Below are 16,896 nucleotides of genomic sequence, written 5' to 3'. Positions count from 1 at the left end.
TGGAAAATTGTTAGCCAAGCACACTGTAAGCATTACAGTTCATGAGCAAATTCCTTTGTCTTTAATATGATGATATTATTTATAGTATGGCTTGAGTTGCCGGATTGGATTTCTTGATCAGTCACGCCCTCTTGTGGTCCAGCTGATGGGACACAAAAATATAACCGAAAAATTCAGAATTTCCAAAGTAGTGAGAGTTGATATGAATGTTAGAGAGGTACAATTCCAGGGTAAATTGGGACATACGCACCCAGAGAGATGGAATAAATGAGTCTATTTAATATGATTACTCAGGGATTGGTGTGAGAATTTACTGTTGGATTTCTATTTTTATGTTACTATCATTCTCTCTTCCTACTGTCTCTTAGTAATCTCCTGGATGGAGTAAGACAGGAAAGAGAATATCTTGCTTAAAACTCATCTAACTCCCTATCCATATGGATCATATGTATGCAGGTATTACACATATGAGGTCTTGGAGTTGCTAGGGAACTTGGAGGGCATGGCCACCTAGTCTACTCCCTTCATTTTACAGAGGGAGCAGCCAGATCCAGAGAAGGGAAGTAACCTGTGGAAGGGCCCACAGCTGGTGAATAGCAGCAGAGCCAAGACTTAAACTAAAGTCTCTTCACTCCCAATCTTTTCACTCCAGCTTTCCCTGCTAATTTTTGAGTTACCCAATTTTACAAGCTCCTAGGAGGAAGAATGTAGGACTCAGAAACAGAAAGGCCTGGGTTCACATTTGACCTCAGATGCTTACTAGCTAGGTGACTCTGTGCAAGTCACTCTGGCTATCACAGTTTCCTTATCTGTAAAATGGGCATAATAATAGCACCAACCTCCCAGGGTTGTTGTGAGAATCAGATGAGATGATATTTGTACAGTGTTTTGGAAACCTTAAAGCGCTGTGTAGATGTTAGCTATTATACGAAAAGGTCCAGGAAAAGGGAATTCATTTTAAAAACAAACTGAATTTTATTAAAAACAAACCAGTTGATGTCTGTTATCCCCCCCCCATCACCACCATTTATCCTCATTTCTAGGGTCACTTTTAAAAAATGATGGTTCTACCAGGAGAACATTGTACACAGTAACAGCAACCTTGTACAATAACCAGCTTTGATAGACTTAGCTCTTCTCAGCAATGCAACGATCTCAGACAGTTCCAAGAGATTCATGATGGAAAATGTTGCCCACATCCAGAGAAAGAACTAAGTAGTCTGAATGCAGATGGAAGCGGACTATTTTCTCTTTCTTTTGTTTTTTGTTCTTTCTTTCTCATCATGGATTTTCCCTTTTGTTCTGATTCTTCATTCACAACATGACTAATGTGGATATATATTTAACATGATTGTATATACATAGCCTATATCAGATTGCTTGCCATCTTGGGGAGGGTAAGGGGAGGAAGGAGGGAAATTTAGAATTCAAAATCTTATAAAAGTGAATGTTGAAAACGAAAAATAAATAAATATTTTTTAAAATGATGGTTTTATAAGTAGATTAGGTCAGTGGTATAGAACTCAAATAGAAATAGATTCCTGCAGCTGCACACTGACTTAGCAAACCCCAAATGAACATTGTCTATAATTGCATTGTATTTTTATTTCTTTTGTTAAACATTTCCCAATTACATTTTAATCTGGGTCTGGCAGTACTTAGGAATTTTGACATAGCTTGTGCCCTTTAAACCTCTGGTTTAAACCAACACCTTCTCTATAAATCAAGTTAACATTCTAAATGGACAAATGACCTAGATACAAAGAAATGAAAGAGCAAGGGAAAAATTACCTTCCAGATCTATGGATAGGGGAAGAATTCATGATCACACAAGCAATAGAGATCATAGAAGATTAAATGGACAATTTTGATTACATAAAATTTAAAAGTTTTTGCTCAAATCTAACATAGTTAACATTAGAAGGGAAAGAGGTAACTGAGAGAGAAAAAAAATCTTTGTAGCAAGTATCTCTTACAATGGTTTTATATAGATAATATATAAAGAGCTAATTCAAATTTGTAAAATTGAGTCATTTCCCAATAGATAAATGGTCAAAGGATGTGAATAGTTTTCAAAGGAAGAAATCCAAACTATCAAAAATCATATTAAAAAATCTTCTAAATCCTTAGTAATTAGAGAAATGCAAAGTGACAAAAATAATGGTTCTGTTTTTCTTGTTCAGGTAGACTGATATAACAGGCACAACACATTGCATGAATTAGTGGAAAGAGGGCCAGAATTGTACTCAAGAAGCCTGGGTTTTAGTCTAAGTTCTGACAACTACAAGTCATGTGACCTTGGACAAGTCACTTGCTTTGTTATTCAGAAGTTCAATTCCTTCATCTGTGAAATGAGTATAATACCTTGCAAGGGTGCACTGAAGAAAGTACTTTGTGAACTAGATTTTACAAAGTGCTAGAGAAAGTGTTCATCTTTTCTCCTGGTTCCACTTTCTGGCTATATGGTATATTTAAATACTTCAATGGGTCCTCCATCTCATGAATGAGGATGATCCTTTTAAATTCTTTTTTTTTCCTTTTGGAGGGGGGAATGCAGGGCAATTGGGGTTAAGTGACTTGTCCAAGGTCATCCAACTAGTAAGTGTTTAGTGTCCTCTGCGTCCTTTCAAATTCTTGTTCACTGGCTATAGAGTTGAGTACCCAATGAGCTCGTGTTTCCTCCATGCTTTTACAGGAATCAATGCAGTACTGGGATGGCCGAGCATCACAAGATTTCTTTCCTGACTCCCCTAAATTCTAGTGTCTTCCATTTGCTGATTATCTCTGCTTTATCCTGTTAGGTAGCCTGTTTGCACATAATTGCTTGCATGTCTCTGCCATTAGACTGTAAGCACCATGAAGGCAGGGTATATTTTTGCCTTCCTTTGTACCCTCAGCACTTAGCACAATGCCCGGCCCGTAGTAGGTGCTTCACAAATGCTAGTCCACTCACTGACCAGTGGCTCTTCTTTTCTGATCATACAGTTCTTGGTGTCTTTTATGCCACTCTTGGGGGGCAGGGTACAAGATGTCACTGGTAATATACTATTCTCTCCAACCAGGCGGTGTATAGATAAAGGAAGTCAGCTTCAGGAGGAGCAAGTTCGAATCCCATTTCAGAACTCACTAATACTGTGACTCTGGGGAGGTCACTTAACATCTTAACATCCTGAGTTTCTTCATTTTTAAAATGAGGATAATATTAAAACCTTACCTCCTTGTCCTTAAGGCATTGTTAAATGTTAGTTTTATTAGTTATTACTGTTGTTAGTTATTAATATCATTACCATGTGACCTTGGGCCAACCACAATTTTAATTCTTCATAGTTTGGGATTTCCTATTCATCATCATAGAGCATGGTGTAGTGGATAGACTACTGAACTTGGAATCTCTAAGACCTGAGTTCAAACCTTGACCCAGGCAATGATCAGCTTTCTAAGCTGAGCAAGTCACTTCTTTTCTCTGGATCTTCATCTGTAAAATCAGAGCATTGCACCTGATAGGCTCCAAAGATCCTCTCAGGTTTAAATCTATAATCCTAAAACTATTCATATTAAAAGAGGAGATTTTACATCAGGCAGCTTTGGACTATTGAAAGTGCTGTGTGATTCCCAAATGCAATCCAACTGGCTTTCTCCTGCTGATTCAACCCTGGGCCCAGCTGGTTGTCCATCTGCTGTGACTGTCTAAGATATATATATATATATATATATATGTATATATATATATATGTATATATATGTATATATACATATACTCTGATAGACTAACTCAGCAGACTGACTGTTCATACAGCTGCATGTTCTGTTCTAATGTGTGGGGGCAGATCAAACATCTCCCATCCTTCAATTTCTAAAATTAAAGTCTTTATGAGCAGGAGAGAAGGGAGTGTGGCGTGGACAGAGCTGCTGGACCGACAATCAAGAGGCTTGGTTTCTTATCTAAGCCCTGGCATTTTCTTTCTCTCTCCAAGTCTCAGTTTTTTCCCCTGTAAAACTAAGACCTCTAAGGGCCCTTTCTTCTCTAAAACAATGACCCTGTGATCCAAATGGCCAAGGCCCCTTCTTGCTCTCACAGTCTAGGAAACTTTGGCTAGGACTGGTGATCTTATTAATCATTCAATCAAACAAACATTTATTGAGTGCGGGGCTAGTGCTAAGGCTGGAGATACAAATCTATGCAAAAAAGACAATCCCTATCTTCAAAGTTTATAATCTAATGGGGAGAAGGAGACTGAAGAAAGGGCATGCAGAGAAAAGGACTGCAGCAATAGGGCCCGACTGAGAGGTCCAACGTAGTGCAGTCAGGTGGGATAATTATCATCAATCATTTCATAATAATCATAAATAACATTATTGTGAGTACTTTCCAAATTCCCTTGGTCCTGAGGTTCCATTACTATGCAGAGTTCAAATGTTCGAACTTTGCAAAAAATTAGATCTTGAGCTCTTTTTGCTTTTTCTTCTTTTTATGCTCCGTTTGCACTCCAGCAAAAATGAAGAGTAGGGAGTCAAGATTAAATGTCCAGTGCATGTGTGAATAATACACATATTACATGCATGCGTATGTTATCTATGTATGCACATACATACACACGTGTACATATATCACGGCCCAAGCGCCTTGCAATGGGGTCCTCTAGGGCCCTGGGGAAGCCCCCCCCCCAGCCCCTGGGGCATGCCACGCGGTGTTGGCACAGGCAGCCTAGGTGACCCAGTTGTCCTCAGGTGGTCTCCTCCCTTAGACTGTAAGCTCCTTGAGGGCAGGGGGCTGTATCTCCGGTGCTTAGCACAGCGCCTGCCACACAGTAGGACCTTAACACTCTGATTGTACTGGCCCAGGGTCCGCAGGTGCGCTGGCCCCGGAGCCACCAGCAGCCAACGCATCCCGGGCCGATTCCCCAGGGCCGGTCCGGGTGCACGTGAGCCGGGTTACCCCTTACGCGGATTGGCTGAGGGCCTCAGCGAGGAGCCAATAGCAAGCTCTCTCCTGCCATTGGCCGGAGCGCCGCGACGTTCGCCGGCCACCAAAACACCCGGTAGTCGGGCAGAGAAGGGGGCTGGCGGAGATGGCCTCCGAGCGGAAGTGACGCTTGGCGGCGCGACCAGGGCCGCTTCCTTTCCTCGACAGCGCTCGCGGTGCGGGGCTCGTGCGGAGCGGGCTGGGCGGGAGCAGACGGCGGACGATGCCCAGCAAGGTCTTGTGGGGAGACCTGATGGAGGAGGAGGAGCCTCTGGACGGGCCCGAGAGCCCGCGGAGGGACAGCGGCCGGCACAAGGTGAGCGCGGCGGGGCGTCGGCCGCCCTGTCAGGCCCGGCCGGCCCCGGCTCGGCGGGCGGCGCTCTCGGCACCGCCCCCATCGCCTCCCGGCGGGCTCTGGAGGCCGAGGATCTCCTGCCGAGCCTGGACAGCCCTGGCCGGAGGGGAAGGGGTGTCTTGGGGGGAGGGAGGAGCCCGAATCCGCCTCCTTGTCCTCGCGGGTAAACTGAGGCGCCCGCAGACTCCCGTCCCTCGCCCCGGGCGCCTCTGACCGTGGGTCCGGGGACTCCCCGCCTTCCCCCGGCCCTTGGCAGGCGGGTCCCAGCCTCCTTGGAACGTGGCGAGTCCGCGGGCGATGGTCAGAACCCGAGCTGGGGTGTCCGAGTCCTCGTTACGGACGTTCTTACGGCGGCAGCCGTCCGCCCCCTACCCCCCGTTGCCCCTTTAAAGCCCGCCAGGTTTGAGCGGAGATAGAACCGTTCGGGGGAAACTGAGTTTCCGGAGGGTTTGCCGCGGTCTGTCCGCGGTCACGCGGCCGGGCGTGCTCGGGATCAGGACCGAGAAGTTTGCTCCGAGGTTCCACGCGTGCTCCTGGGGCTCAGCACGTGCAGACCCCCGGGCTCTGGGGATACAAAGACAAAAGCCCCCGCCTCGTTACTGACCTGCCTGGGGGACTGCCCTCTGCGGAGAGGGTGGGGGGCGGCCGGGGGACAGCGGGGCGGGGACGGGGGCCGGGGAGGAAGAGCGGAGTGGGAGCTCGGCCTTGGGGGGGTGGGGGGCAGAACGGCTCCGTGCATTTCAGGGTGCTGAGTCTGTTTGGGAGCCGAGCTCTGTAAGACACGGAAGGCAGCGGGTGATGCCGCACCTCGCCGCGCTTCACGGGTGGTGGGGCCGGGATGCGCCCTAGGGAGGAGGCCCGGCTCCGGGCTTTCCTGAGCCCCGGGGGGTCCTCCTGCCCGCGCGGGGCAGCGCCTGTCCCAAGGTGACCTCCCGCTTGGCCAGGTACAAAGTGCCTGCTCAAAATGAGCTTAATTTGTTTTTTTTCACTCTACGAGCATTTTTAGCGTGTGCTATGGCAAGCGTTGTGCCAAGCGCCGGGAATACAGAGGAAAAGCCAAAACAGCCCTTACCCTCGAGGAGCTTATGTTCTAACGGGAGACAAAACCTCTTCTAATTAGTACAATGTAAATACAGACGCTTGGTAGGAGACGGCACTAAGGGGGGGTCAGAAAAGGCCTCTTGAAGGGGGTGGTGGTGCTTGTGAGCCTTGCGGAGGCAGAGATTCTAAGGCTTGGGGAGAGAATGTTTCCCAATGTCTTGTGCAGACCACAGCAAGTAGACCAAAATAGCAGAATTGTAGCGTGAGTTAAGGGAAACAGAATGTGGGACATTGGAAAGGCAGAAAGGGACCAGCTCGGGAAGAGTTTTAACGCCAAACCAAGCAGTTTATGTTTGATCCTAGAAGCAATTGGGAGGGAGAGAGGAGAGGTGAACAGCCCTGCTTTAGTAATATATTGGCGGCTGAATAGACAACGGGTGAGATTGGGGAAAGATTTGAGGTAGGGAGGCCAACAAGAAGGCTGGTTCAGGCAAGAGGTGCAGAGGGCCCCTTCTGTGGTGGCTCTTAAGGTGGAGCTTTTTGATAACTGTGTGAATTGATGTTTAGGTAAATGAGAAAAGTCCAGGGTGACACCGAGGTGTGGGTAGTGATGCCGGTGATGGAGTTGCAAATTCAGAAACGGAGGATTTTGATAATAAATGGATTCTGTTTGGGATGTGTTGAGTTTTCGATGCCTGCAGAGCATCCATTTTAAAATATCCAACAGGTAGTTGGTGATGAGAAGAGAGACTAGAGCTGGATAAATAGATCTGGGAATCATCTTGGATTAACAGGATGTCACTGAGCCAGTCTCTGACCTGTGACTACTTGGAGCCCCACAAAGCAGGCCTAGAGACAGGAGTGCCAGTAACCACGAAGCAGTTTAATCAGTTTCAGAATGAGGAGTGAAAGCACAGCTTAAGTACATCAATCACATGTAGGGAAGGTGGATTACAAACAGTTATTTTCCAGGGCTTGAATGTTTTTTTTCCCTACAACAGGCCCATAGTACAGGGACTATACGACAGTTCTTTGATTACTTTCCTTGGATCAGGATTTTATTTAATTTTTATTTTATTTAGTATTTTATTATAAATTTATATGTAGAATCATTTATTTTTAAATTATATATAATTTATCTTATTAATTATTAATAAATTTTTAAGTTTACTTTAATTTTATTTCCCTTTCCCTTGTTCCAAATCAGGTTGAGAAATCTTTTCTTGAGAAGGAGTTATTTGTGATTTCCACAAGGGATGTGTGTGTCTGTGTGTGTTGGGAATGGAATTGGCTGTTGGTGTAGGGTATAGCAGTAGGTACTGGTTTGGAGATCCACCAGCTAAGATTCTGGATCCACTGGTAGCATGCAGTCTTACTTCCTTGCCTTCTTCCAGCCCTTTAGATATGGATGAAACTGAAGGTGCCATCCTTGGCCATCTTCTCTTTTCATATTCTCTCATTTGATTTTCTCTACTTCCATGTCCTTGGTTATCTGCACTATGCATGTGATCCCAGATTATCTCTGTCATCTACCATAACTTCTTTCCGGGATTCTTGTTCCATACTTTCATCTGTATTGCCTGCTGGATATTTATTTCCACCCTGCTTGTCCTACTGCACCTCCAAGTCACAATATCCAAAACATTGAGCTATTTTCTTTCTTTCTGTCTCTATTCATTTGGTCTTTCTGTTTCTCTAACCCTTTTCCCTCTCCTTAACTATTGAATGGCAACACTCTCTTTTAGTGACTCAGGTTCATAACCCTGGAATCACTTTGTAGTCTCACCTCTCATATCCAGTAAGCTGCCTCTGTGATTTTTCTCACATCCTTTCCCTACCTGACTTTACTGATGCCATCACTCCTGCTTGGAATGAATTGTTTTCTTGACTTTCATTTATCAAAGTTCCTGTCTTTATTCAGGCCCAACTCAGATGAGAAACGTTGCATGTTGCCTTGACTTCATTTCTTCTCTAGTGCCATAGCTTTTTGTGCTGTAGCTTTTTTTCTGTTATAGTGTAAGCTCAGGGCTTTAACATCATGCTTATGAATATTGACTTGAATTAGTGGGCATTGATCTAAATCACCTGAACTCATAATAAGAAAACTTATAATTTATTTATTACTATTATTTGTTTCATCAACAGAGTGATAAAAGGAAGTTGAACCACCGAGATGACTTTAAAAAGAGATTGGAAACATCAGATAATGATGATTTAGATGGACTCAGTCCCCCCAAATCCAAAAAATCGAAAAGGAAAGAGAAGCTAAATGGAGACACAAAAGAAGGGTTAGATAGATTTCCAAATGAATTTTCAGGTTCACCCAAAGCTGACAAGGCAAAAAAGAAAGACCTTTCAAATATTGAAAAAAATGGAAAGGCTTCGAAGAGCAGATCGTCTCTTAGCAACGCCAGCCAGTCGACAAAGCACAGTAAGCTAGAGGAGGTATGGTGGCTTTATCTTATGCTCGTAGGTCCATCCGTGCGTCCTTGAAGTCCTTGTTGTGGGGGCTCCTGCCTGTGGTTCAGCTCACAATCATTTATTTGCCCCTTCTCATACTGTGAGATTCCCATGTGTGGACTCTTTACCTTTTCACATCATGTGGACTCTACCTTTTCACATCACATGGCTATGAGGGCAGTGAACTAGACATCACACACATGCAGGAAAATTAAACAGGTTATAAGGCCTTGGGTTTTATACAAAGCCAGATTTGGGGGGAAAGTATGACTTGTATTCAGACCAATACAGTATAACTTAGAGAAGGAGACTGAGCTATTTACATTTATGGATAATCTTGCTCATATGTCTCCCTGTAGACAAGCTTTGCTTTATATTATGCATTGACAAGTCTACTGAATTCTTCAGAGAGGTTTCCTTAGAATGCCACATGGCCTTATATTTAACCAGACTTGAAAATTCAAGCCTATAAGATATTTGATTAGTCTGAACATTCTCTTTTATCTTTTTCCATGTGTCCAAAATAAAGATGAAACTTATAATGTCAGTAAATTTTAGTGGCCCAAAGAACCAATTAACAGAGCTGTGGATTATAGTTAAAATGTTTTTGTCTGCTGTGTGATTTCTTTCAGACCTAGATTAATATACATGACTTAGTTCCCATGACTGATCTGGTCTGTATTTTATCTCAGTGTCCTGCTTTAATAAGTAGTAATATTGTTATATCATATGTACATATAGGCATACACATAAGACACATATTGATATACCTTAGCTTATTAGCTGAATTCTTTGGTTAGCATATGTGAATTAAATATTATTTTAAATGAACTAGACTACTGTTTAAAAGATTGTAATTGTAATATCCCCTAAATTTACTGGTCTCTTAAGTTTGGCAGTTTATCTGTTTTGTAAGTTTCGACATTTTATAAAGTTAAATGGTAGTAGGTGAACGTTAACTTAGGGGTCTTAGAAAACACTTACCTGAGTGTAGAAGTTAGGATACAGTATGAGCTATATTTGAACTTGACTTTAATTTTGATAGGACCTAACACCTGAGCAGAAAGAAGGCGCCTTCTCCCGATTCCCTATCTCTGAAGAAACTATAAAACTCCTCAAAGGTAATATGAAGTTTAGTTCAATGTGTAATGAAGCAAAACCAATCTTGTGCCTTTTCTGGTTGAAAGAAAAGTGTTGTTGAAGACATGAAACAGCATATCTTTTGTTATGCTTGTTTCTGTGCTGTCCTGGTTGATCTTTTGTTAGCATCTTCAGAAGTCCTATCTCTCAAAAGTGATTTTTAACATTGCGAATCAGCTCTATACTAATTATTATTTATAAATGTGATTTATTGTTATTATTGTCAGTGATGAGAGGCAGCATGACAAAATCTCCAGAGACCTAACTAAGAAGTTGACAAGACCCAGGTTCAAGTCCTGACCAAGACATGTTAATTTTGTGCGTGAGACTGGGTGCTTCACTTTCCTGGACAGTGTTGACAATAGAATACACTGAAGACAGTTGATTTTGCATGGGTGGAGAGAAGCTTTACATTGGAAGTTTCCTGTATCAGTGAAACTGGATCAAGACTAAAAAAATCTTTTTAGATTTTAACTTGCTTGAATACTGTTTTTTTGGAGGGAGGAAGGCAAGGCAATTGGGGCTAAGTGACTTGCTCAAGGTCACATAGCCAATAGATGTCAAGTATCTGAAGCAAAATTTGAACTCAGGTCCTCCTGACTCCAGGGTCAGTGCTCTATTCACTGAGCCACCTAGCCATCCCTTGAATACTTTTAATCTGTATTTTAGGAATTGCTTCATTTTGCCTAGGAATTTGTAGGGTTTTTTTTTTTTTTTTTTAGGAAACCTGGGTTTGTGTTTTTAAGCCTGGATTGAAGTTAAAGCTAGCAGTCCATTTATGAGCCATCTCTGGCCATTGATTTATATTGTCATTTGGCATCATACGGTGTTAGCACTGGAAGAGAACATTGTGAGCGATTAGTCTAACCCTCCATCTGCCACAGTGAAAACTGAGACTCAAAGAGGCAGGGACTTTTCCAAGGTCGCAGAGGCAGTTTCTTGGACTCCAGGTCTCTGGTCCCTTCTTTTTAAGTATGGACAATTTACCCCATTATTATCTGCCCTAAATGGATTTCATTGATGGACTAACCTGCAACAACTTTGAGTGAATTCCCTTTTCGCTGGTGGAGTTCTTGAGGAGTTGTGGGAAGGATAACCTGCTTCCCATTTGTCTCTATCTTCTATGTGGGTATAAGCAGATCTACATTATAGGTGGGTAAATGTGGTGACCCTGCTTCTTTGGAGTACAAATGAGAGTGTAACTGTCATTTGGACAGCCTCTCTACCGAAGCCTCGAAGAATCTGTGTTGGTCATGCAAGTACCAGAGCTGATGCTGCAGAACCATTCTAACAACATTTCATTTTACAGCTCGAGGGGTAACTTATTTGTTTCCCATCCAAGTGAAGACATTTAGTCCTGTATACGAAGGGAAAGATTTAATTGCTCAGGCACGGACAGGAACAGGGAAGACATTTTCCTTTGCTATCCCTTTGATTGAGAAACTCCAAAGAGATCAGGAAGAAATGAAAAAAACCCGATCTCCAAAGGTAACCATTACAATTACAGGCATGAATGGCTTTAAATACTATTATGAAGGAAAAGAGGTTGTTTTCTAAACTTCAGTATCTGAAAATAAAAGGTCCAGTGAGCGTTCTGGGTCTCAAAGCAAATATTCCACAAAGAATCCTCTTACCTTTTGGTGGTTGCAAAGTAAAGATTTTTGAGCAGGATATTAGTGCTCTCTGTGTAAGATGAAACGGATAAGTTTATTTTTAAAAGTGCTTATACATATAATTATATTCAATTAACACCTTTTCTTAGGAATCCACACTAGGTTTATGAAGACTAATTTTTTAAAAAGAATTCACTATTTCTTGTGAAATTAGAATATCATGCAGATGGTAGAAATAAGTCCTTTTCTTCTCTTCTCCTCCCTTCCCCCCCCCCGAACTGCTTTAAAGGGACTTTTGTAGTTCTTTTTTACTTTGTAGAAATGTGTGATGCCATATTCAGTCCCAGCTTTTATATATTCTCTGTGTGAACTTAGGTCTTAGATATGCGTCTCTTTCTCTTTTTCTTTCTAAACTGTCACCCTGTCACGTAGGTACTCGTTCTAGCTCCAACAAGGGAATTGGCAAACCAAGTAGCCAAAGACTTCCAAGACATAACAAGGAGGCTTAGCGTGGCGTGTTTTTATGGAGGAACACCGTACCAAGGTCAAAGTGAGTGAATGTGCATGGTGATTACTAAACACACCGTCAGAGGAAACAGAAATTCTTAGACTTTTTATTTACAAGTACTATTGGTTTTTTCCCCTTCCTTAGTTAATCACATTAGAAGGGGTATTGACATCTTAGTTGGGACCCCTGGCCGTATCAAAGACCACCTGCAGAGTGGCCGTTTGGATCTCTCCAAGTTGCGTCATGTTGTGCTTGATGAAGTGGACCAAATGTTAGATATGGGCTTTGCTGACCAAGTGGAGGATATTATCCATGGATCTTACAAAACAGGTATTTCAAGATAATGTTGGGGCAGATTAAAAAAAACCTTGAAACCTTTGAATTTCCTGGGGTGTTCATATGCATGTATCAGTATTTGGGCTTTGTACTTTGAAGTGCATTCATCTTTTGGGGGTTTAGGGATTTGGTTGGAGAGCTCTGAAGAGTCTTACTCTTCTGGGACACTCAATCAGATTTTTTTGTTTAAGGTTCTGAAGACAATCCTCAAACCCTCCTATTTTCTGCAACTTGCCCACAGTGGGTATATAAAGTTGCCAAAAAATACATGAAAACCAAATATGAAGAGATTGATCTCGTGGGGAAAATGACTCAGAAGACTGCAACCACTGTGGAAGTAAGGAATTTTGTTTAAAAATAATGATAAAGATGGTTCTGCTATAACGAGATACATGTTCCCAAAAAGCATCAAGCTATTCAGAATCAGCAATAAAACCCCAGGGCTTATGGGGGAAATAAGGTTAGGACATAACTCTCAAAAACCTCATCAGTGACATCAGAAAATGATAGGAACTTAATGAAAATTGTAATGCAGTTTTTTTTTTTAAAGCAATTGGGGTTAAGTAACTTGCTCAAGGTTACACGGCCAGTTATTATTTCTGGATGTGGTGTTGAGTATCTGAGCCCGGATTTGATCCAGGTCATCCCGACACTGGAGCCGGCGCTCTTACTCGCTGAGCCACCTGGCTGCCCCTAAGCAATTGGGGTTAAGTAACTTGCTCAAGGTTACACGGCCAGGTGTTTCTGGGTGGGTGCTAAGTGTCTGAGCCCGGGATTCAATCTCCAGGTCTTCTCAACACTGGAGCCGGTGCTCTTACTTGCTGTGCTACCTGGCCTCCCCTATAATGCAGTTTTATACATGTTAAATGTTTAAAAAATAAATACTACAAATCGGGTCAGCATCTGTGGCCTCCTGCCCGGCCTCTTCCCTCCCCATCCCTCCCTTTCCATAGTCCAAACAAGTTCATCGAGGTAGGGGTCGGGGGTGAGGACTAGCCTGTCTCTGCCTGCAGTTCCTGCTGCACCAGAAGCTATACAATAAATTGGGCAATTTACTTTGCCAGATACTTAAAGTTTGTTCATAGAAGTAGGCATGGGAGGATTTTAGCTTGTGAGTTATTTTGAAGTGGTGATTTTTTCTGCATTGCTAATGTTTGTCTTGAGAAGAAATCTTGAGGAAGCAAACTCAATTCTAGTTCTGGTTAGAATGTTCTCTGCTACTGGTTAGAATGTTCTCTGCTATATCAGTTGAATTGGAACAGATTCTCATTTTTGAAACACGGGTTTATAGTTGAACTGATCACTAGCATTTAGATAGCACTTTAAGGTTTGCAAAGTGCATACGACCCTGTGAGGTGGGTGCTCATATTCATATTGGTGGCTATTAGTGTTTAGGTTAGAAGTATTTGGGGGCATAAAATGAGTTCTCTGCACGTTGTGCTTGGTCTGAGCCAGAAGATCAAAAATAGTTGTAGCTTTTGGAAGTTACTGATCATTTAGAAAGTAGAGCTGACAGGGACTGTCTTTCTGTGATTTTGTACATCACATTTTTGAAATTTTCTTTCAAAGCATTTGGCCATCCAGTGCCACTGGTCTCAGAGGGCAGCTGTAATTGGTGACGTCATTCAGGTCTACAGTGGAAATGACGGGAGAGCCATCATCTTCTGTGAGACAAAGAAAAATGTGGCTGAGATGGCCTTGAATCCTCACATAAAACAGGTATTTACTTTCTGTAGAACCCTGGTAGTTGAGACTATGGGAATGGAAAACACTTAGGAGCTCGTCAGTTTGTGGAACCTGTTGGATTGACATTCAGAATTCAGTTAAGGTCAAAGAACCGAATGTCAGAAAAAGAATAGTCTCCCAGGTCAGGTCATTTGCTCCATTATTACTGTTTTTGACTTAAAGGCCACTACAAAGCAATTTGATTTTTAAAATACGTTTAGAGGCAGGGATCAAATGGAACAAGGGTTGAGTGAGTTTCTGAGTGTAAGGAGGATTTTAGCCTTGATTTATTAAAAGATTCAACAAACAATTACACCCATTTGCCATGTTAACTGTTGTGTGTAAAGCAGCTGTGGCTTTTAAATAGCCTCTGCAAACAGACACTCTTAATAGTTGCTTATGTTTCCATGTTGGACAGCAAGTGTTCATTGTTGCAAGTAGTCATTGTTCTTCAGTTAAATGATCCTAAGGAATTTCTGGAGTGATTCCAAATACAAAGGGCAGAAAGAAAGGTAGTGTAGAGGATCTCTAAGGTCCTTTTGTCCCTAGGATCGAGCAGAATGTCTTGCACAGAGATCATGGCCTCAGGCCACAGGTGAGTGACCAAGGGGGAGATTTAGCATGGCGGGGGAACCTGCAGAGCTGTTCAGCTCCCTGACAGGGCCGACCTGCAGCAGATAAGACTCCTTAGGGTGTCTGAAAGTGTGTAGCTTCCTGACCTGAGCTGCTCCTAAGATCCTTGGGGACACAGCACTCAGTATGCAGAGACTAAAGCAGCAGGACTCCAGATAATATAGGCTTGGATCAGACAGACTCCTAACATTCTCTCCAGAAGTAGGCAAGGGCCAGCCTTATTATGGATTCCCAGTTTAAGAAGTGAGGCTAGCAGAATGAGTAAACAGCATGCCTCCCATAGCAGAGGCAATTAATAATTGCTTGTTGATTGAATCTCTAGGAGGGATCTACATCAACCAATTTATTTATTCTATGCCAGCTGGAAAAGTTTGCAGCCAGAATAACCATTCTGAAACACATCGTTTTTTGATTAGACTCAGTGAATGTCATGTTGGTGCCTGCTTGAGAAATGCTTTGTAAATCCCGTAGGTAAACTAAATAGCACCTTGGGCCATATAGGCTTATAGCCAGCCATCACTCAAGTGGGACAAGATTCTGAAGGTAGGCCCCAACTACTAAAACATTTGATTTTGGCCAGGAACACAGGGCATTTGTAGGGTATTGAGTCTATGTGCTTGGGGCAAAGATAAGGATTGTTGGAAGAAGGAGTTTTGCAAAATGCCTTGATTTAAAGTGTGTCTTGCACCTTGAGCTCCTGCTTCCTGGATTAAGTACCCACTTAGCAAACTAGAACTTCGCCACAGTTTTTGTGTCAACAGTAACTCTCACATTTGCTTATCCTAAGGAGACTTGAAAGAAAACATTTTCTTAAAATAATTACCTAAGAATTTAAATTCATGTACTATTTAATTGGTAAGAGATTGTTAGATCAGAGGGTACTAGGATTATTCCCCCAAAAGCCACAATTTTTGTTTTTAATAGTTAATATTTAAAGATTCTTTATACTGTCACAGATTTGAACTTGTAGCCATTTTTAAGCCTGTGTGGGTAGAAGGTAGATAGGGTTTTTTGGGCAGCTAATTGAAGGGGAACATCCTCTTTCAATACAAGGTCCTGACTTGTCTTTTCTTTCCAAAATACCTTTTGTTTCTTTGTTCACTTTCAAATGCAAACATAAGTCAGTTTATATACCTAACCTCAGAATTTATGAGCCTGCTTCTGATGGCCAGAGGAAGGCAGCCCCAGACGCCGGTGCTGCCTTTTAACACTAAGGAAGTGGGGATGATTTACCTTCTTACTGGATTTCAGATGGTGGTCCAAATAGAAATTCTTTATGTGATAGGCTTTCGTGCGCTGACCCAAGGACCTAATTCCTTTTTTTTACAGCATCATTTCTGTGGGAAAAGCCTGTTTAGGATTCTGAACGGCAAGTAAACTTTTGTGACACAGTCTACATGGAGGCTTCCAGTATTGTCAGACAGAGTGTGTTGTCATTAGTGGTGACCATCGTGAAAACTCTAGCATGTCTTGTCTTTTAAGTAAACCAGAAAGAGACAGCTGTGAAGACCACTATGTGATACACAGTCAAAAAGGTTTTTCTTTTTTTTTTTTTTTGCTTTTTTTTGGAGGGCAATTGGGGTTAAGTGACTTGCTCAAGGTCACACGGCTATTTTTTGTGTTAAGTGTCTGAGGCTAGATTTGAACTCGGGTCCTCCTGACTCCAGGGCCAGTGTTCTATTCACTGTGCCACCTAGCCACCCCAATGGTTTTTCTTAACCCTAGATGAAATTATGGCTTCCCTTCTCTAAAGATTTAGATGTTATTTTGTTAAATGAGCTCTGTTCTGTAAGAAAGCTTCAAAGGATCACGGTCTTCTCCAGAGGACTTGGGTCTTTTGAAGCATTGGAGACCCCTTATGGAGAGCATTCGATGGCTCCACGTCTTGGAGGGTTGCTCACCAGAGGCTGTGGCCAGAACAGTTCATTACCTGACAAACAGACTTGGGGTGATGACCTACTCTGGAATTGTAGCAGCTTGGAGCAGGGTTTCTCAAATCATTTCCACTTTCGACCCCTTCAGCACTTCTTAAACTGAGGGTCGAGACCTCATATGGGGTCATGACTCACAGTTTAGATTTAAACTAGAAACAGCTTGATGAGTTGGCCGTGTCCTGTTCCCC

General features: G+C 42.6%; 1 protein-coding gene across 1 annotated transcript in view; it reads left to right on the top strand.

The window, feature by feature from the left end:
- Positions 1-5,024: 5,024 nt before the first annotated feature.
- The window catches only part of DDX50 (DExD-box helicase 50), a 30,281-nt gene continuing 18,409 nt past the window's right edge, over positions 5,025-16,896 (top strand). Inside the window, exons 1-8 of the mRNA XM_069071479.1 lie at positions 5,025-5,279; positions 8,505-8,804; positions 9,865-9,940; positions 11,269-11,447; positions 12,005-12,122; positions 12,225-12,410; positions 12,608-12,753; positions 13,986-14,135. Of these exons, the coding sequence (XP_068927580.1) occupies positions 5,187-5,279; positions 8,505-8,804; positions 9,865-9,940; positions 11,269-11,447; positions 12,005-12,122; positions 12,225-12,410; positions 12,608-12,753; positions 13,986-14,135 (1,248 nt within the window). The 5' untranslated portion in view covers positions 5,025-5,186. The remainder of the gene's footprint in view (positions 5,280-8,504; positions 8,805-9,864; positions 9,941-11,268; positions 11,448-12,004; positions 12,123-12,224; positions 12,411-12,607; positions 12,754-13,985; positions 14,136-16,896) is intronic.

The sequence above is a fragment of the Petaurus breviceps genome, unplaced genomic scaffold (genome assembly GCF_028583685.1).
Source record: "Petaurus breviceps papuanus isolate PSGF00001 unplaced genomic scaffold, PetGlider_PUasm1.0 90825, whole genome shotgun sequence".
NCBI lineage: Eukaryota > Metazoa > Chordata > Mammalia > Diprotodontia > Petauridae > Petaurus > Petaurus breviceps.
Note: the sequence above shows the minus strand (reverse complement) of the source record. Positions and strands in the feature narration are given on the sequence as shown.